The sequence below is a fragment of the Genypterus blacodes genome, unplaced genomic scaffold (genome assembly GCF_046128005.1).
Source record: "Genypterus blacodes isolate CSIRO-AG114 ecotype Tasmania unplaced genomic scaffold, CSIRO-AGI_Gbla_v1 ptg000005l_1, whole genome shotgun sequence".
Lineage (NCBI taxonomy): Eukaryota > Metazoa > Chordata > Actinopteri > Ophidiiformes > Ophidiidae > Genypterus > Genypterus blacodes.
In genome coordinates this window covers 145,726-170,467 of record NW_027466819.1, presented here as the reverse complement: position 1 = coordinate 170,467, position 24,742 = coordinate 145,726, and the positions used below count along the sequence as shown (strand labels likewise).

The 24,742-nt window shown below is 45.5% G+C and overlaps 2 protein-coding genes across 2 annotated transcripts; one reads left to right on the top strand and one right to left on the bottom strand.

Annotated features, from left to right (window-relative positions):
• Positions 1 to 3,707: 3,707 nt before the first annotated feature.
• On the bottom strand, positions 3,708 to 16,967 carry atp6v1h (ATPase H+ transporting V1 subunit H). Its single transcript, XM_076147870.1, has 14 exons — positions 16,891 to 16,967; positions 15,950 to 16,077; positions 15,335 to 15,434; positions 15,155 to 15,244; positions 14,769 to 14,882; positions 13,818 to 13,922; positions 12,713 to 12,772; positions 11,662 to 11,759; positions 10,959 to 11,151; positions 9,366 to 9,544; positions 8,880 to 9,005; positions 8,336 to 8,437; positions 7,776 to 7,889; positions 3,708 to 4,126 (listed from the first exon to the last, which is right to left on the bottom strand). The coding sequence occupies exons 2-14, from the start codon at positions 16,051 to 16,053 to the stop codon at positions 4,060 to 4,062; spliced, it is 1,452 nt and encodes a 483-aa protein (XP_076003985.1). The 5' UTR covers positions 16,054 to 16,077; positions 16,891 to 16,967; the 3' UTR covers positions 3,708 to 4,059.
• An 885-nt stretch (positions 16,968 to 17,852) lies between these two features.
• rgs20 (regulator of G protein signaling 20) lies at positions 17,853 to 24,435 on the top strand. The gene is made up of 5 exons (XM_076147800.1): positions 17,853 to 18,047; positions 22,515 to 22,681; positions 23,057 to 23,131; positions 23,909 to 24,143; positions 24,247 to 24,435. Exons 1-5 carry the CDS (start codon positions 17,853 to 17,855, stop codon positions 24,433 to 24,435), a joined length of 861 nt encoding a protein of 286 aa, XP_076003915.1.
• Positions 24,436 to 24,742: the final 307 nt, after the last annotated feature.

The following is a 24,742-nucleotide window of genomic DNA, read 5'->3' as shown; positions in this document are numbered from 1 at the left end:
CAGACTGATAATTGAACTTTGATTGCATTCCTTTAGATTTGAAATCAAGGTAGGATCCGGCACCTACAAGCTGTTTCCTCTCCTTTGTTTCAGGCTCTGCTACTTGTTGCTTGGAGACCCATCATGCCAATGTGTTGCTTGAGTGACAAAGACTTATTTTGTGCGTGTGTGTTCTATTGTTGATGACTGCGATGGCTCGGAGGATGGCGATGGCGACGGCGTTTATCAGAGGGAATATGTGTTGCTTCCCTGAGGTTTTACCCTCTGACCCCGAAAACCTGCGGGAGCAAAAACGGGAGAATTGCATTTCTCCTCAGGTGAAAGCGCCGCAGCAATCCGCCGTTAATCTTAACAACTGTGGGTCAAAGGTTAGTTTGCACCCAGCTTCAATCTGGCACCGCTCCTCAAACCCGCCATTTTATCACAGCTGCAGAGGAGGAAGAGGAGGAGGAAATTATTTCAACGGAACAAGAAAAAGGTCAAGAGGAAATGCAATTCTGCTTTTTGCTGCCTTTTGGTGGTTGGTGCCTATAATTCCGTGATGCTTTCAATGTTCACTCACGACTACGATGTTAATTTACCCATTGAGGAAGAGAGAGAGAAGGACGAGTGAATGAGCCTGTAGTGATGTAAACCAGGGCCTCCTTTGTTGTTGTTGTTGTTGTTGTTGGTATTATTCTGTATATCTTTGACCAGCTGGGAGCTCTTCAGTGCTTCATCAGCAAAAGCTCAATTTCATAAAAAAGGTGATAACAAAACAAAATCATCAGCAAAACCAGGCCAGGCATAAAGATCCGACCCCCCCCTCAAACACACACACACACACACACACACACACACACACACACACACACACACACTCTCTCTCTCCTCAGGTCACAGTTCTTCACTCATTATGAACAGCAGTGACCCTATAGTTACACAAGACTCAGAACGTGCAGAAACACATCATTCTTTAATGCAATTTCTACCTTCCGCCCTCATTAATTTGCTGTTAAAGTGGCTTTAAGTCGGGGGAAAAAAACAAACAAACCGGATGCAGCTTGGTTTAACTGTGACCTCGACGAGTAAAATGGGAAAAAAAAGGACCTATCCTTAGTTAAATGGGGTAAGTGGGCAGATTACCACGGGTCCCTTTTGTCCCTAACACCTCCGTCTCTACCTAACGCACAATACTGGACCGGATGAGTGAAATTGGAAAATAGAGAAATAAAAGATAAGACAAAAAAAACCTGCAGAGCTGCTTTGAATACGGAATCTGTCCGTTCTGAATCTGCTCTGACGTAACATTTGTATTTTCTCATTTGAAAAGGAATATATTGGAGATGCTGTGGCTGAAAGGACAGAGTCACTGCTTCCTCTCCGCCGCTTCTATTGAGCAACGGCGGAATCGTTTCTAATCAGAATGGCCGTGTCATTTCAATATTACAGAAGCAGCTTCATGTAAAAATTGCCTCCAAATGTCCTGCAGGAGGACAAATGTATAAAAGATGAATCCTTAATCGGAATGATCTCTTAAATGTGATTATACACTTCTGGAGGCGACTGTACAGAAAGAAGATAAAATGCTGATATCTCAAGCATTTCCAATATAATTAGAGATCTATTGTAACTGTGTCCTTCTGTGGGGAAGAGAGGGAAGAGTAATCAGCAGTGAGAATGTTCTGGAAAAAGGCGGGTAATGGGCTCTTCCAGCTCCCAGGCTGCACAGCTGATAACACACGGGGGATCAATGTTCAGGCTGATGAGGAAGCCGTCAACACTATTTGTGATTCTCCTCAGATGCAGGTTAAAATTGAGCCTAGTTGCTGCGCGGCGCTCGGTCACTGCCTCGCTCGCTCGGCTTCAGCCTTGTTTTGATGGTCACTATGGGAACGGATAGTCTGACCCATGGTTACAAGAGCGAGGGGATTTGATCGATGAAGCTTCACCTCTCGCAGCGAGCGACCACGCTGCACATGGAGATGATGTGACCTGCATGACACCTAAACCTGCACTCGCCATCAGCACATGGTGACATGCATTCCAAATCACTACGCTGTAAGCTTGGACAAATGAGGACTTAAGTGGGGATGTATATGAACAATTAAGGGTCTCGCACACACACTCACACGCTCAGCTTCACTATCAGAGAGCCTCACAGTCCCATTGTGAAGATACAGCAGCCTCCATCACACTCTGCCTTGAAGAAAAACATGTGTGGGCAGCATAATAAAGAGAGGAGAAGGGGGAGAGTCCAGTCCGGTCAGTGAGATGTTACAGGTGAGCGGCACAGGGAGCACAGAGTGTGTGCCATTGTAAATAACACTCAGGCGACTGCATCAGAGACTCTACATCAATATTGACTCTGAACTTTAAAGCTCCACGCACCTTTTAGACTTCAAAGGAAGAGGGGCGACTGCGTTGGACTTTGCAAAGACAGCGAAAGGGAGCCGAGAAAGTTAAGGACACTCGAGACGCTCAGTGAACTCGCCCTGTGGGAGTCAGGGTGGATAGGAGCTTTTCACAGATGGAGGCTGAGAGGGAAAAGGAAAATAAAGTCAAATTCAAAGGCTTGGTTTGGTTTTTGGGTGCAGCTGTTCAGTTCTACCTGGAAGAGCTCACACAGGGAGAGATGAGAGTTTGACTTGTTCTGTGGATTCAGTGGAAGCTGTCTGGACACACACGCACACACACACACATTCCCAATAGAGGGATTAACTGCTCAGACACAGGCTGTAGAAAGTACTGGCTGTAGTTACCAATATTACAGTGTGACAATGTTCTCCTATAGCCTGTGTGTCGTTGTATATAATGTATACACACACACACACAGACATTACAAAAGGACTTCAATTTAAAGGTTGCATGAACAAAACATGATTGCTTTACTCACAATCTAGATAACATCACATATTGACTCATCATAAAGTGATTATAAAACCAATCCAAGGTAAGACAGTGTCAGATTCCTATACTGTTACTATAGCGACAATGCTTTGTGCGTCTGCTCATCATAGCATTCTGATATTGTCACACCCAAATCATTTTTACTTAAGAATACTCAATTATGCAAGGTAAACAAAACATAACGACATAAGTGCGTCTGCAGAACTTCAACGCAGTTGTTATTCTGGCACATTGACGTTGTTTGGGGGAGATTCTTCCCTGGTGCGCCGGTTTCTAGTGGCACTCACACATTCAGCTCTGCCTGTTGCTGTAGCGATACGAACTTAGAAGAAGCTTTAGGAGCGATCAGCGTTGTTAAAGTGCTGAGATGGCAAAGAGAGACAATCATATCTGAGAGAAAGGTCAGGGACACGAGACCGACGGCTGATTCAATTGAAAGTCTGATGGGAGTAGAACAGAGGAGAACGCCTGAAAATGGGGTCGTGAAGTCGTTTTCTCTCAGAGCAGCTCGGCTAGAGTAAATAGATTATAGTCGTTTATCTTCTGTGCCAGGGAGGAGAATAGTAACAGGCGTCCGAGGACTGAAAGCTTTGTTCTTTCAGTGCTGCGTCTGCATGTGTCTGTTAAATGTCTGTGTGTGATGTTGGTAAGACTGAAAATCTGCTTCAACAATCACCCATTCAAATTGCATCTATTTTACCACAATAACGCCTATTTAACTTTACAATTGGAGAGAGAACTGTTTCTATCCAAGAAGAAGAGAAGGTGTTTTCAAAATCAATTGAATTTGGATGCAGCAAGAATCAACACAAACTCCATAGATCAGCATCTTTAATGGCATACACACACACACATACAATGTTTTACAGGTAAGACTTAAATAACTTGCAGCTTTTATACATTATCACAAGAGTTTGACTCCAACCACCAAACACCATTTAGCTGTGAGGCCACAACACAGATGGATCAACCAATAACATCAAGAATCAGAGAGAGAAGGAGAAGGAGAAGAAGAAGAAGGGGAAGGAGAACACACGCCTTTGATTTTCAAGTCACTACATGGAATGGACAGCAGCCAGCATGTACGTACAGTATACACACACATACACACACACACCCACACACTCATCCGCACAGTGATACACAAACACGCGTGTGCAGGAGGAGGTTTTAGCGGGCGGCTACGGCCGGAGCCTGCGGCTGGTCGCTGGACTGCAGTTGTCTTCCCAGATACTCCCTGAGAACACAAGAAGAAGAAGGAGGAGAAGAAGGTGTCAGGATGCGACAGATGAGCCGTTACATCATCAGACTACAGAATTCCCCGTCCGGTCTTTGAACAGTGCTAATTTGTATGTTTGGGGTTGAACGCCATCACAATCAGAGGAGGACCTGGGGGTATTTCAGTAATTCCAGCGTGAGTTAAGACTTTTCAACTCTAAACTCTACAGCAACTCTTTTTAAAAACGACGCTGTTGATGTCAATTATAGACAAGACGGAAAGAACACAAATAGACCTGGAATCCTGAGGGAGTGCGTCACCCTTGAATCGCTTGGCAACTAACATTATCTTGCGCCTTCTCCCGTCTACCCAATTAAACCAAAAAAGTGTTGTTGTTTTTTTTTTGTATTCTGTGATTTCTCTTTGTGTTGACAACTGTTACCAGCTGCTGTGAAAGGTCACATTTCTCCTTCAGTGTTTTTCTTGGCAGTAACATTCTCAGGGTTCCCCTCACCTCCACTGGAAATATCAAACACTTGTCAGAAGGAAACAGCAGAAGAACTGTAAATGCTGCACTTATTATGTCAAGACTACTAAAAACTAAAACTTCCTTTTTTCGTACATATAAGTGCTTTCCCTGCATGGTTCAACTGTGAGTTCTGTCTTCTTGGAACAACAGTGGATCATCTGCATACAGTCAGGTGAGCCAACCATATTCTGATGCAGGAATTCTGCTCGATCTTGCTCTAAACCGCCGATCCTTCATTCACCGTCTTCGGTTATGAATTCAAACATCTGAAAGCTTTAGACTTCTCCGGAAGCTGGCAGTAATGACCTTGAGTCACTCTGCGGCGTGTCGGCGTAGGAACAGTATGTAGATGGAAGGACGGAAGGACTCCCGGGGAGAGCATGACGGCACCTGACAACAGCCGGGCTTGTGTAAGTGTGGAGGCGGAGTTTCTGCAGCAGCCACGGGAATGAGTGAGTGAGTGAGTGAATGGAGTGAATGGAGTGAGTGGAGTGAGTGGAGTGAGTGGAGTGAGTGGAGTGAGTGAGTGAACAGTGGAGTGGAGTGAGCGAATAGTGGAGTGAGTGAGTGAGTGAATAGTGGAGTGGAGTGATTGAGTGAATAGTGGAGTGAGTGAGTGAGTGAATAGTGGAGTGGAGTGAGTGAATAGTGGAGTGAGTGAGTGAGTGAATAGTGGAGTGGAGTGATTGAGTGAATAGTGGAGTGAGTGAGTGAGTGAGTGAGTGAGTGAGTGAATAGTGGAGTGGAGTGAGTGAGTGAGTGAGTGAATAGTGGAGTGGAGTGAGTGAATAGTGGAGTGGAGTGAGTGAATAGTGGAGTGAGTGAGTGAGTGAATAGTGGAGTGGAGTGGAGTGATTGAGTGAATAGTGGAGTGAGTGAGTGAGTGAGTGAATAGTGGAGTGAGTGAGTGAGTGAGTGAATAGTGGAGTGAGTGAGTGAGTGAGTGAGTGAGTGAGTGAGTGAGTGAGCGAATAGTGAAGTGGAGTGAGTGAGTGAGTGACTAGTGGAGTGAGTGAGTGAGTGAGTGAGTGAGTGAGTGGAGTGGAGTGAGCAAATAGTGGAGTGGAGTGAGTGAGTGAGTGAGTGAATAGTGGAGTGAGTGAGTGAGTGAGTGAGTGAGTGAGTGAGTGAGTGAGTGAGTGAGTGAGTGAGTGAGTGAGTGAGCTTTCTACAGCAGCTCACGTGTCCCATCAGCAGGGACACGTGAGCTGCTGAAGCTTGGTGAGAAGACTGAGAGCTAATAATTAAAACGTTTCTCACTCAACATAACTCAAAAGCCCGTCGACATGTTCAGCATGTGGTCAGTGGAAATCAACACCCTCTCCTCTTCACTGGTAAAACTCGGCGGGGGAACAGATTCGAGAGGTGCAAAATCGATTTCCCTTAGGATTATTAGGTCCCCTGAAACTCTGCTTGAGGTGAAATGAGGAAGGCGCTCATTTCTTCGTTCACACTCTGCGGCTCCTTGAAGGCAGCACACTGTGATCTCAGACAGACTTGCAGTGCCACACAGAGGGCGGCGGGAGAGAGCGAAATATATAATTACAACTTATGTAACGTTATTTTTCAGGGTCTGGCCCAGACGCCGAGGCCTGAAGAAGGGAGAGACGATGAAGGTCGGTACAAAAGCATGGATACGGAGCTGAAGGGAAGAAGTTCTTCTTATTGTGACACTTTAACACAGCAGAATGTGGGTGAAGCCGATGAATAACTGTAATTTCTCAGCTCAAACAATGGACTCTGCCGTCGTCATGACAGCAGAAGGCTTTTGTAAGTAAAGAAGAGGAGATACTTCTTCTGGAAACAACAACAACAAAGCACTAAAGGTGACAGAGGGCATGGTGAGCGTTGGTGAAATGTCAGCTCTGCATGATTTCAGACACGCGTGTGGAGGGAGGGATGAACGAAAAGAACAAAAAACAAACAAACTCAATATGTATTTAATCATTTTCTGCGAACGGACGATTGAGCGCGAGGGAAACAACCTTGAGACGCGATCTCCCGCAGAACAGAAGCCGCCACTGGCAAACAAACTCAAACTGGGCCGAGGGAAAAACACTTCACGACAGACAGAGACAACAGATGCACTCGGTGCTGATGTGGCTCCATCAGATTCCCATTCTGATCCGTAATAACACAACACAGACGAGGTGTTGACAAATCCCTGCGACTGTGACAACTAGAGGTCACCTGAAGCTCCAGCAATAGAAGTAAGATGCTGATTTCCTGTCAAATCATCAGCGACATTTTGGCCTCTGCAGAAAGCACAAACGTGAGCGCTGAGACGAATTCCGACACCGCAGAAGGCGAGAAGACTCTAAAAGGGGGAAGAGACAGATGTGCTGTGAAAGCTGTCCCTACTCTCAGAGACCGCATTAACCCTCGAGTGAGATACGATGTGCGTTCTCAGAGCTACAATCACTCGCAGGTGAAGAGGAAACGCTGCATCTTCCTCTGCAGGTTCCCATTACGGGAATCTGCTGCTAAAACGTTCCGGCTTCGGATTTCTGCTCCTCCTTATCTTCAATGCTCCCCACACTTCAGTGGATCTGTAGTTTACGTGACACATTAGGTGATCACTTAGGTGACAAAACCCACTACACAAAGCCAATAAAACACAATCGGCCCATCGGCAGTTGCTCGGGGAGGCCGGAGTGTGTTTGAGATAGGGGCGAGAGAACAAACACATTTAGGCTTCCTTGTTGATTCAGCGAGTTTCGGGTGGACAGACAACTAACAAGAGATTAAAGTGGAGTATTTTAGACGGTAGTGGCGCCTTAAAAATGAATCAAAGTGCTCTCAGTAACAAAGTACAAACAGCTTTGACTTTTCTCGCAGTGCAGATGGGATCCGTCTCGTGTTTTGGACGTCGGACACACAAGGACACACACGTCCAGCATCCGTCAGGAATATGGATGCGACAATACGACACAACCTGCCTGTTTTGCAGCAAACGCACTGGCTGAGCAGCACTCACTGATGGAAAGGGGCGGGTTTGGAACGCTCATCCATCCCGAATCCAATAAACACACACACACACACACTTTCACTGGCCTCAAGTGCTTTCATCTGGCTCGCTTTCCTCGTTCCTCCTGTTTGTACCAGACACACACCACCAGATAACAGGAGCGTTCATACCAGTTGTGGACCATGAGCTTCTGCACGGCCAGCAGGGCGTTGTAGCGGACGAGCTGATCCTCATGGTGCATGTGGTTCATCACCAGCTGCTTGCCGCCCAGTTGCTCAATCACTCTGAAATGGAAAAGGAAGAAAGGGGGGGGAGAAAGAGAGAAGAACATTTATCCACACGGAGAAGTTGCTTTTTTTTGGAATCAACCCGTCGTGTCTGAAAATGTTTCCGGCGTCCTTGTAAAGAAATGATGAAGCGCTTTTAAAATCAAGGAGGACAAACTGGCATAATGGACGTGATGGTTTGAAAGGATAACAGCGGCGTCGACTGATCTTATCTGAGGAGGCGAAAGTGCTGCGACATGCCAGGGGAAACTGATGCTCGCCTTCTCTTAACAAATCCAGACTACCAAGGTGAGACGGCGAGAGATGGGGGGAGCGGCGAAGAGCACGAGAGGGAAACTATTATTATCCTGTCCAACCTGCCAGATAATGGACATCCGTGCCCTGGGTGTGAGCGTAATCTGAGAGTAATAGAGGCTGCGAGGTGACGGGGGGGAGGTTCTTACCGTTTGCCGCGAGGGTAGTGCCGCACGTACTCGCCCACGTCATGAGCCGCCACGGCGATGACTTGCGGATCGTCGGAGACTTCCAGCAGCCTGGTTAATATCCTGTCGGAGGAGGGGAGACAAAGGAGAGCCGTTCAGACGAGGCGCCTGTCCCTTTGTCGGAGGCGCGGCGTTCCTACAAACACCCGTTACACTCGGAAAATCACATCCTTCTCAGGTGTCGGCGAGGAAAGACGCACATCAGGGAGTTTAAGGTTTTTAAGTTATAAACGACAACACAGAGCGGAGAGATGATGCCTGGGCTGATTACAGTGTTGAGACAACAAGATGAGTAGATTAGGACTTTGATTGGATTTCAAATATGATTGTTTGATCTCTTGTGAGCCGCTCTCTGGGATTGGAGATCAACCAGAGAGGAATGCTGATGCGGGTGAGTGTTGGCGGCTTTTCACTATCCGTATGTGACCAGTGACCCGGATTACAAAATGTAGTTGTGCCGGAGGGAAGAAGAAGTTTGTATGAACCGACATGTGATTGGTCTTACTTGAGGAGTTCGTAGTTCTTCTCGTTCAAGCGCACGGCGTTCTCGCGCCAGAACTTCTCAGACTTGTGCACGGGGCTCCATTCCAGCCGGCCCGACTTGAGCTCGGAGCTGTACTCATCAAACGAGCTGTCGGGTGGAAAAAGAGAAGCAAAGGTCTCGTCAGGCGCAAAAGCATTGCCATGGTTATCAGTGCCAGTCCTGTACAAAATGCTGCTTCCACTCATAACATCCATTTCCCCCAGAGTGATTAGAGTGGTAGAGCAGTGGATGGAGTGGCACACGCTAACAATGCAGAGTATGTCTAGGAAATAGAGACTGGATTCATAAAAATGCTGCATTAAGCTAATACCAAACATGTGGAGTATGTGAAGTCATTCTCTACAGTCTCCTTGGTGATGTGAGAGCAGTGAGGCGACACACACACACACACACACACAAGCACTCTCCACTCTGCACTCGCATGAATTACTCATTGCGTTGAAGTACCTGAGATCCTGCACGCTCTCTCCCAGCCTCTCCAGCAGGAACTTGATGTCCTCTGTGATGTCCTCGTCGTCGTACTTCTGCTGCTCCAGGTTCTCCAGCTGCTTCAGCACTTTGCACTGGATCATGGCCAGGGCGTACTCCTGACGCGTCTCCTTCTCACACGACTTCTCCAGGAGATTCTGTGAACGAGACGGGGGAATTACACGAGGGTCCGTAGGTTACAACACCCAGAGAAGATCCATCTTCTACAGAGTCTGTTTGCCTCTGAAGCCATAAGGCTACAAAACAATTCGCTCCAATTCCATTTGATGTGGTTACATTTAATAAGACATGTGGTTGATCTTCAGAAAACCAAATTAAAATGGCTTTTGAGCTCTGTAACACTGACACCTTTCATCCCCAACAATGTGCAGATGGTCCAGATGATCTCAGTCGCACACTGGTAATGTAGTGAGCGTTATCATTCTCATAATTAGATCATTTGGGAAAATGAGCGACACGCATGATCATTGTTGTGCTTTTCGTGAGAGGGGGGTTTAATCCCTGCGAGAGGTGATGTGTTCACGTTCTGGCTCTCACACAAACCTGTGTCTGCTGGGTTTTACCTTCACGGCCTAAAGTGAGGGTTTTTTAATTAGCTGCTATATCAGGTCGTTATCCAAACAAACAACGCTGGATGGTGACAGCCGCACTGAGGCGAGACCCGGCTTCATTCCAGTTCGGTGCCTTGCCTTTGGGTCGGTCAATCAGCTGACCTGCCTCCCGTATGTGAAAGCTCAAAGTGAAGCTCATGTTTCAGTCATGTAATCAAACGTCACCGCTGTGTTCTGAAGCTACGGGTGACGGCGGCACGACATCACCGACCCACACAAAGATTCTTTCAAAAGTTCTGGAATATTCTGGTATTCTGGCATTTAATATGATTATTATCTGATGGGGGACAGAGCGGATAATTATTACTGAGGTGAAGAGTGACTGGAGGTGAGGTGAAGGTCTGAGAGAACAATACATCACACCATCAGGCCCCAACGTGATTAAAATCCATTTAGAAGTCATTACCACACCTGTGTTGGACTCCTGTCTGACGCTGTATTTACTTCTAGCTGGAAAGCACTTCAGCGTGATGAGATGAGTGGAGGCCACGGCCGCTAATTCGGTTGTGCCAGGCCGCGGGATGGAGAATTCATAAGCTGACATAATTGCAAACAGCAGCCCAGGTCCAGCACGCCGGCTTTTAGAAATAAATTAAATGTCCAACAGATGCCGTGAGCAATCACAGCTCAGGGGCTGAGAGGGAAGCAGCGTCGTCGCAAATCACATTTACGGGCCTTTTATGATTATTTGGTTGATTGCTTCATCCAATTTTTTTACATTAGTCACTGGAGTTTGCTCTTGTTGTGTATCCAAGCGTAATTAAATGCAAATATTCAGAGCAGCATGAATGAATTACCTGAAAACTTTGGGAAAGACTTTTTAAACACTTAAATGCTCCTGTTTGGGTACAGAAACACTTCCGGGCATCGAATCAAATAGGAAAGCTGGTATTACGCACTGATTTCCTCAACAAAATGGAGGAAATCTTTACCCACGTACCCTGAAAGCAGCCAGAATGATCCGGGTGACCTTCTCCTTCACAGACTCCTGGAGGATGTCGGACAGAGCCGGCACCACGTTGTAGCGTCGCAACTGCTCGCACAACTGAGGGCTGAAGGCCAGCAGCCAAACACAGAAGATCATCTGGTACTGGAGCTGGAAGCCACACTTGTTGCTCAGCACCGCCGTGATGCTTTGGGATTAGAGGGCGAAAACAACATAATGGAAAGAAATTGAAAAATTGCGATGTGGACGGATGTGGACGCTGTTGTCTACGTCCAGAGAGCTTTCACATCTGTCCCCACCGCACAGCTCATCCATTATCAGCGATGATGGCGGCGGATACAATGTTCCGACAGTGTTTCAGTGACGGGCGAGCTGTGTGATAATGGACAGTGGTGGACGGTGACGGTGGCAGAGGAAGCGCTTAGAGGTGAGACTTAATAGAAGTGTGAGGATTATGTAATCTACATCAACAAGAGCGGTCAAGCCTACACTGGGAGATGAATGGATCTATAGATAGCAGCAGGTGGAAGCTGCTGGTAATCACTTGTTTACTTTTACACAACAAACTAACAGTCAACAATGGAAACAGTGGATGTGTGGACATGTGGATGTTTAACATGCAGTTTATGACATCATCTATTAAATTGCATTTCATTTTCCACACTCTGCTGAAACATTAGAAGAAGTTGTGGCTCACCAGTTCACGCCGTCGGCCTCCACCCAGGCAAACCTGTACTCGTTGACCCTCAGCATCAGCTGAAGGCATCCAGCCACGCACTGGACGTACTGGGAGCTCTGCGAAAGGACAAAAGCAAACATTGAAGCAAGACCGAACTGTGATTCTCAGCTATGTAAGCAGGAGAACAGGCAGAATGTTAGAAAGGTCAACAACGGCAACTTCCGCAACATGTAGTGGTTGACAAGCAGAGACGGCACAGTGTGGGAAGACCAGTCCAAAAACTTGCCCATGCAATCTATAGTATGCACATGTTAAAGACATGCTCACACAGAGAAAGCGGTCAGGAAAGAGCCCCAGCACACCTGAGCAGAACAGTAGAAGATTGAGATTAGAGTGAAGGCAGCTGAGAGGAGGAAATAGATCACATTAATTTGTTACAAAAAGAGGTTTGGCGTCTAAAAGCAAAGAAGTCCAGCACGAAAGACAGGCAGCAGTAAAGACCAGATAGAGGAGGAGGAGGAGGAGGAGGAGAGGTTACCTGGTTGAAAGTGCAGAAGGGATGAGGAGAGAGATTTTGTTCAGTTTTTAGAAAGCGCTGGCGTCAACAGATGTCTGAGCACGATTCTCCGAAATAATCTTGCCGTGTTAATATGTCAGACACAGAAAAGCGTCAGGATGCTGTTGTGCAAATGCTACATCAATTTTCTCTTGTTACTCTAATTTAAGCCAAAGCTGTCTTCATCATGCGCCTTCAGCATTAGAGGGAGAAGTGCTTCATGGCATGCAGCATCTGCTTCAGCTACAGTTCAGTGGCAGCAAACACCATGCCGTCTAAATGGAAACGTTCCCCATTGAATGTTAATCCCTAAAATGTTGCGCCATAAGCCGCGAGATCTCAGCAAAGAATCTGGAGTTATGTCATGAAAAGGGGGGGGGGGGGAGTGCAAGAACGGGATGGAGAGAGAGGGGAAAGAAGAGAAGAGACCACTGACAGTTGACAGAAACCAGCTTGCACAAACGCTGCCAGCTGCCAGAGAAAACCCCGACGACACACGTCACTCATACTCACTTCACTGGGGGAAATAGTTCCTGCTCCTGTGCCTGATTCTGGACCTGTACCATGTAGGTTCTAATGAGAGATAAACAAAAGAAACAGGTGCAAAGATTGTTGGAAGATATGCTCAGCGCTTCCCTCTGATCTTACAACGGCAGTGAGCTTTACGAGCTGGAAATGTCCAAAGGCCGATTTGGTTGAGCTGTCGACTGCTGAGAGGAGGAATGATTATCACAAAGCATTAAGACTTGTTTGTGGACGTGAGAGTGAATACGCCTCGATACATTTGACAGAGAGGGGAACATTTAAAATTAAACTGTTTTGTTCCAACAGCAGGCTGCATCTGAGTGCAACGTCTCCTCCAGATATGTGAGGAAGGAGCACTGGTGGAGCGAGTGGAAGCGCCGGTCAAACTGGGAATCAATATTCCGCCGCTTCACCGGCTTGCTCCCCCCAGTGTCTGCATGCGGCGAGGCAAAGAGAGCCCCTACAGAGCGGCCAGAGCGGCTCCTTCATCACAGCCGACTCCGGCTCTGACACGACCGCTCCGGTGCAACACAAGCAAAAAGATATGAACTCAGGGAAGGATTGCTACGTCGCTGCTGAACGACGCTGCTGAGAGACGTGATGCCAGCTGAGAACAAAGGACGCAAGATTATGATTATGATTGAAGATTATGTGCAGGGAATGCGACAGAGGAGAATCACAAGAAAGAGTGAGGGACATTTTCAAAAGCTAACATTAGATGCGTGGAGAGAGCTGGAATCTTTCCTGTGTACGAATCAAAGAGGCGTGGAGATCCGACAAGACAGGAGGCTCACGCACATTCATGCATCATCTTCAGCATCAAACCAACAAATGCATCTTGTGAACATGTGCGCACACACACACACACACACACACACACACACACAGTCTATCTTACTTAATGAGAGGTCCAAACTCTCAGGTATTGATAATCAATATGGGAAACTGGGAGAATAAATGTCAAGTCTATGCTAAACTGCAATGGATTGATTTTCCTATCAAATCTAGTCCATGACATGGGGACAGGGATGAAGTCGGACATCAAACAGCCCTTTGGATCATTTATGAAGTGTTTGCACGTCATTCTATTTACCTGTGAGCTGAGTTGGCTCTTGATCCAGTTGAAGTAGTAGTTAAGGTCGCTTCCCTCCATCAGCTCGCGGCCCCACGCAGCCAGTTTGGCGATGATCCTCGCAGCCTAATACAGGGAGATAGGAAGGCCTTTTTAAATTAAACAGATGACAATATAATTACCATTATGTGGGCATTAATGAGAGTAATGTCAATCATTTATTGCAGCTTTGAAAGGCAACGTTGATGTGTGTAAAAATACATATATGTGCGGCAACATGGCTCACATTCTCTCTTCTCGCTTCAAAAGACTTTGAAGAGACTGGAGGAGAGACTGAAAACAAAATCAAAGTGCCAGCTGGAGGCACAAAGGTAAGAAGTCCTCCAATTGACAACGTTCCGAGCAAAAACACCAGAAAAATACAGACATAACACAAAAAACATGATCTGACTGTCTCATCAACAATTTGCTCTTGAAAAGCTGCCCCTAGCTCTCCCTCATGTCCTGTGATGAGAAAGCAACAAATTCGGCCCTCTGATGTGCACCATCATCATCGCATGCCGGCCCGGGCGTGGAGGAGGAGGACGTGAACAAATATGGAGGCTGTGATTTAAAAGCGAGAGTCAGCGGTGGTGTTGGGGCTCGGTCTAAATGCCGGGTCACTCTGCGCCCACCTACTGGGAACCTTCTGGCAGGCACGTTTAATGAAGGATGTGGGGGTTCTGACGCAGCACACAGCTACGACGCTTTCATCATACATGAGATACAGTGGCAAAGGGACATAATTACCTTAATTGCCTGTTTTCAAAGAAAGGTTTCTGTGTGAGGAATTATTGATGCCCTGCCATGATTAGAAACTGATTCATAGCTTCCTATAATATTTAGCAATTAACCAGGAGTTTAATGTCACAAACAGCCTTCGAACTTTGGTTTAGTCCTTCCTTTGCATGTCAACAACATCTTCTTACTCACCATGTGGACTGTAAAGAGGTCTTGGCGATTCAGCATTGGAAGGAAATAGGACCAGGCGGTGTTCTTTGTCTTCTTGGCATAATCAAAGAAGATGTTCACCCTCTGATGGTTCTCCTAAAAGGACAATGGGATTAATAGGATTTGCAAATGTTCTTGAGCGGAACCAGTCACTCCTCTATAACTGCCTGACTGTGTATTTGCTAAGAATGCAGTTCACAAATGTTCAATGCCCCATTACGATCTTTGTTTAGTTAATTGAAGGTCTAAATTTGAGTTTATGTTGAGATACTGTGATTGAATCCATATTTCGGTTGCATACTGTATGAATGTCGATCCCCTTAAACCTCTATATGGAAGTCTCATTAGTCAGGAGTCAGTCTGTGTACCTGCAGAGTGTCGTCGATCAGAGTCAGGATGTACTGGACCGTCTGCTCCTTGGAAATGTGGGCCATCAGATTCAGAAATGTCTTTGCACACTGTGTAAAAGGACAACATAGACATTTAGATACGAGCCGGGATCATCATCAGCTGTAGGAAATGTCATAAAAAAAGTCAATCTCCAATACCTGATGTCCTTCATTGGTGAGGATGAGCTGCTTCTCCTCAGAGTTCGCCACCTCAAACTTCTTGATGAACTCACAGTCTTCACCAGAAATCATCTGACCCCTAGGAGACAATGACGACATTGATCGAGCGGCACATAAAACCCAGTGTTTTGCCCTGGAGTGAGGTGATAAACAGATCCTACCACCCTGTATCTAATTGAAGAGGCAGCTTACACAGTAGTGACAATTCACTTGAAAACAAATACCACACATACACACAACCACACAACGGCTGACCCACGGAGCTGAAACAGCACATAGATACAATACTGACCAGAAAAATAAGCTCTCAGAAGTCAAGTGTTTAAGCTTGACACAGAGCCAGAAATCAAACCATGGAAATGTGCTTTGGAACTTAAAACATAACCGCAAAGAGGAAGTTTAACTCAAGGCAATGACTCACAAGACAGAAGTGCTGCTATGTGTGAGGGCAAACACACTGAAGACATCAGTGTGTTCAGTGTAACTTCATCCTGAGCAACACGACTATAAAGTAGCAAATCTATCTTCTCTAGGTTACATTATCGGAAGCAGAGCAATAAGATAACATTACATCCTTTAGTGGTTTGTACTCACTGCAGGTAGGACTGCCAGTTGACCTGATTGGCCCGAACCTCTGCTGCCTTCGCAGCGATGATGTTGGTGGGGACTGCAGCGTCCACGGCGCCACGGATGTCCATCTTGTCAAATGCAGGCTACAATATCTGTATGGACAAACGTATATGTGTATAATACTGTATATGTATATTCACTGAGGGATTGTTTGAGAAGATAGAAGTAGTGTCAAGGTGCATTTGTGGTACATTTGTGACAGAAGTACAGTGGAGAGAGCAAACGTACACAAATACAATGAAATGACAAAATAAATTACAAAAATACAGATGTTGTTACGCAAACTATAATAATACTGAGTACTTTATCTTCACTCCAAAGCTTTTTTACGCAGTCTACATCGCACTGTCCTGAAGGCATCATAACAAACGACATTAAATAAAACTACTGTAATGTTAACGCAACAAACGAATTTCAATATTTTCCAAAACGGATATTTGAGCTAAAACCATTTGTCATTACTGCACTGTTCATATTTGGTCTTATTTAGGAAGTAACAGTCACATATGATCCTGAATCCGCTAGCAGCAGGTCATGCTAGCTAGCTAACCCAATGTCACGAACGTATCGTGATGCGTTCAAGACACACCAGTGCTTCATGTAATGTCATGTTATACCGTAGCAGTCCCGGCTAGATGAAATGCGTTTAGATGAAACACCCGCGTTAAATGTCTGAATGTAGCGTTCGCAACGCTAACACTGACAGCCGGGAGTAAGTTAGCATAATAAGAGGAGGAGATGCTAAGCTACGGTAGCATAGCTTCACAGGTCTTTTACCACGCTAATATCGTGACATCCTATACACGAGGAGTCACGTTAGAATAAAGCATTTGTGCAGATAACATGTGTGCAAGATTGTACTTCATTAAACGATAATAAAGGAAGAAAACAGCTGAGTTACTCACCTCAGTATCTGTGGTTGAGCGAGCAGCTGACAGTTTACAACATACGTCACCTTCTGTCATGTGACGTTCATGTGACAGCGAGTCTGAGCAGAAGTTAAACTCGACACATACATTTTCATCTAAACTGAGAGATAACAGGCAATTAAACAGTGATATCATTCGACTAAATCATACAATTCGCAACCTCGCAGATAAATAGTGTTAATGTTCCTAAGGCCAAATGTCCATAAATCCCTTCTATAATATTGTTATATTTTCGTAAAAATGCACACATCACATTCAGGTTTGAATAGAATTGAAGGTGTGTGCAGGAACATGAATGTATCAGTCATAAATATATGTGTATATTAGAAATCTGTAACTTTTTCTGCATTATGATTTCATCCTGGAAAGCTACAACCAGTTTCCTGTATGATGTCTTAATTATGCCATTTAATAATTTAATTTAGTTAACTTTGTGACATTGGAGGTCTAAAGTCAGCTGATTTTACCACACTGAAGAGGTTTACAGTTGCAAACTATTTTGTGGATCAAATTTAGTGTCACCACAGTTGCATTTTGGCTGTATGTTTCCATGGCAAAGTCCAATTAGCAATGTGTTTTAATCCATTGTGTTACATGGCATAGAGATGTTGTTGGGATTTCATCAAGAAGCACGTCCCTGTCTGTCACTGTCTCCCTCTCTGTCAGTCTCACTCAGGCACTAAGACATCCCAGCTTAATCTGATCTAAGCTGTTGAATGCAGTAAAGCACAGAGGAACCAGGATTGCCTCCTAATCCCCTTCTGCCCTCCTCTCCTTCGTACACACTGCTCAGGGCCGCTGATGCATGTTTCTCCTCCATCACAATGTGCTTCAGAACGGACACCGGAAAAACCTAGAGTAAGGAGCGAGGAGTGTGTCCTACCTATGATGTCAAACAGACGTGGTGAGTGGGGCTTTCTGGTCAGAGAGGCCTGGTCATGCCATGTGCTAGGGTGGTGAGGCGGTGGGAGGTCAGGCTCACATTTGCTCTGCGGGGGATCGGCCGGACCAGGGCCCTGATGTGGCAGTGGATATGGGAGCTGTCCCGGGCCTGCCGGCATGCAGTGGGGTACCCAGTCAATCACGATGACCCGGACCAGGACAGTGAGGAACAGGAAATGGTGTGCCTTGACGTAAGTACAAGTTTAAATATATTATATTAGAATGAGCATTATTCAAACCAATAGGAGCCTATTTTTCATTGCATCTCTTATAATGGGTACAAACATGCTCTGTGGAGATAATTCAGTCAGAAACCTGTCAGTGCCTTAAGCAAAACCATGAATGAGCTTTATTTCACTCTGTGTAGCCAAAGAGTTGCCAAAACTAAGTCAATAAATTATATTTTTGGTCTTTTCTTACTAATACAGAGTAGAGATGATGCCCTTTATCTTGCCGTTTGTTATTGTTGGTTCTTTACACGTCTCTGTCCATCAGTGTCCAGTTTTGTTTTTCCTCCTGAGAACCAAAAGTTATTATAAGGAAGTAGGTCCCGTCTGTACAAGGCTTTAAGAGATTAAAAGAAGAAGATGTGCCTCGAAATAGCCCGATACGAGTCATTACAAATGGTAATTGGTTAAAGGATGAATGAAGATTTCCGACGGGCGTGTGTAGTGGGGTTACTATTTGCAGAGGAGAGGAGATTGTAAGCCAGACCATGAGGACACAGGAGATGCTTCCAGAACTGAATTGGAGCAAATGAGGAGTCACTTCAGGTCATCAACATGTACACTACATACTAGCTTGCAAAGTCTTGTTGTTGTTGTTGTTGTTGTTGTTGTTGAACAGTTAAGTGAATACTATTGCATATCTCTTACATATACAAAGGCACACAAATGGAAATAGAAACCCCTGGCAGTGTTAGGGGTTGAACCAGTAAGTCTGCACCAACTATGAGATTTGTTCCTGCCAACCTGGCAGTCAATTTCTTATTACTCACTACTTATCTTTGGCTAAAGGCAATGTTTAAATGGGGAAAACATATTAAATGGTATAAGGATTAAGTCACTGATTGGGAATTATAAAATGGAGTCTGACATTTATTGAGAGCAGCCTGAACAAAAAGCCTCTTGTGGGAGAAATGAAGACTTGGAGCTGGGACGAGACCCGACTAGAAATAATTTCCTGATGATGTTTTCAGCGTTGTTTCTGTGAGTACACATTACGATCAACTGGCAGACATTTTTATCCAAAGCGACTTACATTACATTACCACCCTTCGCAGAGAGGGGAGCAGTTGAGGGCTGAGGCCAAGCCTTCAAAATCCCCACAGATGTCATACCTGATGGGTTGAAATGTCATGTCACATCTCCACTGCTGCCCAGCCATGATTGAAGCTACAGTAAATTCTACCTTGCACAAAGCTAGAAAGTGCTTAGAATCTTCTAAATCACAAAATGAAAGGAGCTCTGCCATCTGACTATTCTGTGCCACCCTTTGAGTTCAAACTTGCCCCCGCCCCGTCTCTCACTTCTGCCATCCGAGTGAAAAGTCTACAGTCATATGGTATCATTCTTGGCTCTTGTGATTAAGCTATTTGTGGCATCATGTTGCATAATGCGAACACAGGAGAAGGTGTTAAATGAAGTGATATGAAGAAGTCACATGTTTCCATGTCTCCAGGGGCAGTAAAGTGTGTGAATGCTCTGGGCATGCCCCAGTTAGGCACAGCCATCTCTCAAAATGAAAGCACATGCTATGGACAGGACAGGAATAAATTGTTTGTACGAAAATAAGTGAAAACAGATGAATACTCTCTAAATGGATGAATAGACAGTATCACGTGTCAATGCGGACACTGCAAGATCACTTCTGCAGTGACTCACACCCCGGAGGCTAGGATTATTACAGTGTATGACTTGTGAAAAACATTTCTTTGGCATCAAAGAGCACGAATATGGTATGGTCAAATACATCTTTATTATTATTCTAGACTTTAGCAGATAATACATCTATTAAGTACAGAGTGCCACCTGGTGTTTGAATAAAGCAAAACATGCTGTGCACCCAAAGGCAATGCTCATAATGATGTAAAAAACGATAAAATGCTTTATTTCTGGAATATAAACTCCCCTATTTATCCTAATTTACTGGCAAATATAAGCAGAGTATTGATACTGTGTAAGGTCGTGTGTTTTCATACAAATATTGGAAATTATTTTAAGACACGTTAAACAATTTAGCACCTCTCAAACGTAAAATCAGAAATCGATGCAAATATCAATATTCACTGCGGTATTTGTTTATTATTGAACATCTTGACCGAGGAGACCTTATTTGTGCCGTAGCTCCAGCTGCCTTCAGGGGGCGCTGTTGCCTTAATGTACATCAATGTTGCCTGAGGGCGTATAAATTACAGGTCACACAGCAGCTTGGAGTTGTGCTGTGAAGGAGTTACATAAACTGTAACCATATAACTGAAAGGCAACGGAGCAGGGCATTGTAGGAATAGGAGAGTCGAAGAAGAAGAAGGTCAATATAAATAGAGAAACTTGATTCAGCTGAGGGTTAAAGTCACGTTAATAAAAAAAAACAACAACACTACGGTAAAAATCACATCTGGAGGTTTGGAAACACTGAGATCAACCACAGAGTGTTTCAGCACCACAGACAGCGACGTCACAACTCGACAGGCGCAGTTGTTTTCAATCACGTGGCAACAAAAGTGAAGTTTCTTGTAGTAATTCACTGACAAAATATTCTATAAATGATTTCAAGATTTGTAACAATATAAGCAACATTCTCTGTCAGTATGTCGCTTTATTTTCATGTATTTATTTTATTTTATTTTATTTTTTTAAAACGTGAATTGAGACTCAAACTCGTCCTTTTTAATGATCTTAAACGCCAAACTACAGGCTATAGAAGTCCGTATCCTGTATGTGGGCTTCACGCTCCTTTTCTGGTCCTACTACGACTTGGAGAGAGGACGCATGCGTACTGACATGAAGCAGCCGGTCGGAAAAAAAGCCTTATGTGCCATCGGATGTAATCAAGGCAAAGAATTCCCTCTTCTCGCTGTGCATACATGGTGAAATTGTAAGTACTTGGCGACGAACCGACGTGTGCTTGCATGGCGGTGTGGTGAGCGGAGTGTGAGAGGCCGTTTTCCGGGCGTTTTCGTGCGGGTACGTCGCTGTCTCGCTTGCACGGTGCGGGGCTTCGAACGGATCTAGGCAGTGTCTTCTATTTTGCGGTGGTGGAGGAGGAGGAGGTGGAGGTGGTGGTGGTTGTCCAGGGCGATGAAGCTCTATACGGTTCTTCTTCTTCTTCATGATGGCACTTTACCATTGATGCGATGCAGAAGCAGCTTCAGTAGATTACACATTGCAAATTAGGTTTCATGCTGTTATGATCAAAAATGTTGATTGTTGATCCTCGTCGTCGTCGTCGTATAGGATTTGATAAGAACTGTGATTTTTGTTGTGTTATTACATTTCAACCTTTTCCTTTTTTTTTTTTTTTGAATGGATACCACCACCCTCAACCCCCCCCCCCCCCCCCCCCCCCTCCCTCCCCATTTCATCGCCTGTATAGCTGTTTGAGTCAAGCTGTTATAGCTCCGAACCTATTTGGTTTCCAGATGCGCCAATCCTGCACCTGAAAGCTCCATCTGCGAATTGGAACTGGGGGGGAAAAACTGCGTGCGGATCCATTTTAGAAAAATGACCAAATGGTAGATTTGTGTTGTGCTTGGAGGCTTGGAGGCTTGGAGGCTTTTTTTCCTGATCTGACAGAGCGATGCTGCGGTTATAGATTTGCGAGCTGCGCCCTCGGGTCCCCCTCCCATCATGGACCACATCTTCTGACATTTTTTTCTTCTTTTTTTTTTGGTTGAAAGCGTCTCTTCTTCTGTTCAGGTGGAGTCGCTTTCATGGTGCCGCGTGTTTTTTCTTTTTGGGAAGCAGCTGCGTTACATAAATGATCTGAAGGGATTCTGCCTGTGACTGACCCCCGGTGATGACACATTTATTACAATCAGAGAGGAAGAAGAAGTCTGTCTGTCTGTCTGTCTGTCCTCTGCAGGCCCACAGAGCTCTGCTGCTGGGGGATTGTGTTTGATATTGCAACTGTACTTACAGTTAGAAGATGTGGATTTATTTCCCATGAGCTCTGTAATTTGATACATGAGAAATGCAAAACAATTAATTACACCATTTACAAATCCACTCCACTGAAGTCCTTTGAGCTTCTGCATGATATGAGCAGTTTAGAGTGTGGGGCTTGAACCTATGATCGGTCTGCAATTGCATCCATTTTCACATTTCAGTCAGTTTGGGATGAGAGGCTGAGATGTGCTTGATGCCTGTTTAACAGTGGGAATGAAAGAAAGAAAACAGAAATCAAGCAAATGATTCTTTCACACCTTCCCCTGAGCAGAGAATGGAGGATCCCATCACAGTGAGACCTGTGGGCATGCCAGCACACGCCTGACCGACTGCCCCATTTCCTCAACATGTATTTCACAGATAGATGTCAGCAGATATAGACGCCTTGTCCTCTACTCGTTTGCACTGGCGCCAATCGGACAAACGCATTGATCCCTGAAAGTGAGCGTTGGACTTATACAGTGGGTGCTTCTCTCCTCTGTGCATCTGCAGCCCATGGGATCAGAGCGGATGGAAATGCGAAAGAGGCAGATGTCGGTGCAGCAGGAGTCAGCAGCAGGGGGAACTGCACCGGCCCAGCAGGGCCAGCCGGGCCAGGCCAACCCACGGGGCTCCAACGCCTGCTGCTTCTGCTGGTGCTGCTGCTGTAGCTGCTCTTGGTAGGTCTCCCCCCCCAACACACACACACACACACTCACTGTGCTCGCCACGATCCACATAACTGCACACAGGACAGCACAGCCTGAGCCGCTGTATCAGCCAACACGCTCCAGCTCATGCCTGTGCCGTTTCATCAAATATTTACATGTGATCTGTGGTGATTTGTCTCACATTATGATTATTGGCGTCGGCACACAGCGAGGCATCAATGAGCTCAGGTGCAGTGGGGCTGTTTTTGTTGGAAAATCAAGGATGTTTGATTCACCGGTGAATAAATCCAACATTAAATAAGCAAGAAGGTGAAAGGAAATAACGGGAATTCCCTTTCAGTAGCTGAGTTCTTATATTTCTGTCCTTACATGTTGTATCTTTAGGAATGAAGACAGGGATGAGAGGAACCGCAAGGCTTCTTATGACATCAAGGAAGGAACGGCAGACAGTGAAGACTGGTAAGATGAATTCAGTTCACCAAAATATCGTTATGGACTCAGAGGTACAGTAGGCGTACGTCTGCTTACTGGCCCAGTGGGTCAGAATTCAATTTGTACTAGTAAGAATGGGATTTCAAGACAGATCTACAACTACATTCCAGAGATCTAAAGTTCTATATGTGAGTGCTATGTGAATCATGGCTAGTCCTAATTGAAGTGCAGATATGTTGAATAGTACCCTGACTAATACAAATAGAGCTAAAAACGGACAGCTCAGTGTATACACACACTCACAGGCCCATGAAGCTCCCTGTGTACACACCTTGGACCACTCTATAAGCACACACACACGCTCCTCGTAATGTAAGGATGGTAACATTATGCAAAATCATAAAAATGGCTTTGTTGCTTGTTGAGAGATCCTTGTTGCTTTCACTGTAGCGACTCTCATTGGTCTCTCTGCAGTGGCTGCATCTGTCCACGCCCCCTCTATAAGGCACGCGTGGGAGGGAAATAAAATATAGCACAACAGTGACTTTCCCAGGATTATATAATGGGCTTCTTTGAAATTACTTTTATTTTTGGATTTGTGCCTTTATTGTAGAGGAAATCTAAGGGGAGAAAACAATGCCAGTGGGTGTGAGGCAGGGATATTACAGCTCCATGTTGTGGAACTGAGACCTCTGAACCACAAGGAGGCCTCTTTCCTAATAGCATAACATCATACTAAAGGGACAATATGGTTTGGTTGGACATAGTTGAAGGGTTTCTGAGCATCTTCTGTGCTTCCTGCAGTCCTAAACCCACGCTGGAGGATGTGCGCACGTGGGGGCAGTCGTTTGACAAGCTGATGTGCTGCCCGGCGGGGAGGAACTCCTTCCGTCAGTTCCTTCGCACCGAGTTCAGCGAGGAGAACATGCTCTTCTGGCTCGCCTGCGACGAGTTCAGCAAGGAGCCCAACAAGAGCCTAACTGAGGAGAAGGCCCGTGGCATCTACGAAGACTACATCTCCATCCTCTCGCCTAAAGAGGTGTGACCGCTCTCCACTTGTGTGTGTCGTGTTGATAAGAATGCTACAATATCTGATAAAGTGCGACAGTTCTTCTTGATCTCTGTCTGTTCTCCACACGTAGGTGAGCCTGGACTCTCGCGTGCGTGAGGCCATCAACAGGAACATGCAGGAACCCAACTCCCACACGTTTGACGACGCCCAGCTTCAGATCTACACACTAATGCAAAGAGACTCGTACCCCCGCTACATGAACTCCCCAGCCTACAAAAACCTGCTCAACACTCTGCCAGAGCAGTCCCCCGAACCTTAGGGTGGCGACGACCTGTGATCTCTTTATTTTACCTCTTTACTTAACCCCGCCCCACTGAACCCCAGCCCCCTCCTCTTTATTTTTCTTTCTTTTTTTGTATGTTTCAGTGTAGGATTATGTGAAGCCGGGGCCTCCAGCTCGGCCCCCCCTCCCAGGGATCTCAGCGCTATTGTGATCTATCTGCACCTGACCCAAGACACTCAGGTCTCAAAACGAAAAAATCTCCCGAGGGCTCGACATCGCAAGTACTGCTACAGATCAACATAGCGACAACACTCCAAAGGAATATGAATATACAGTTTTGTTC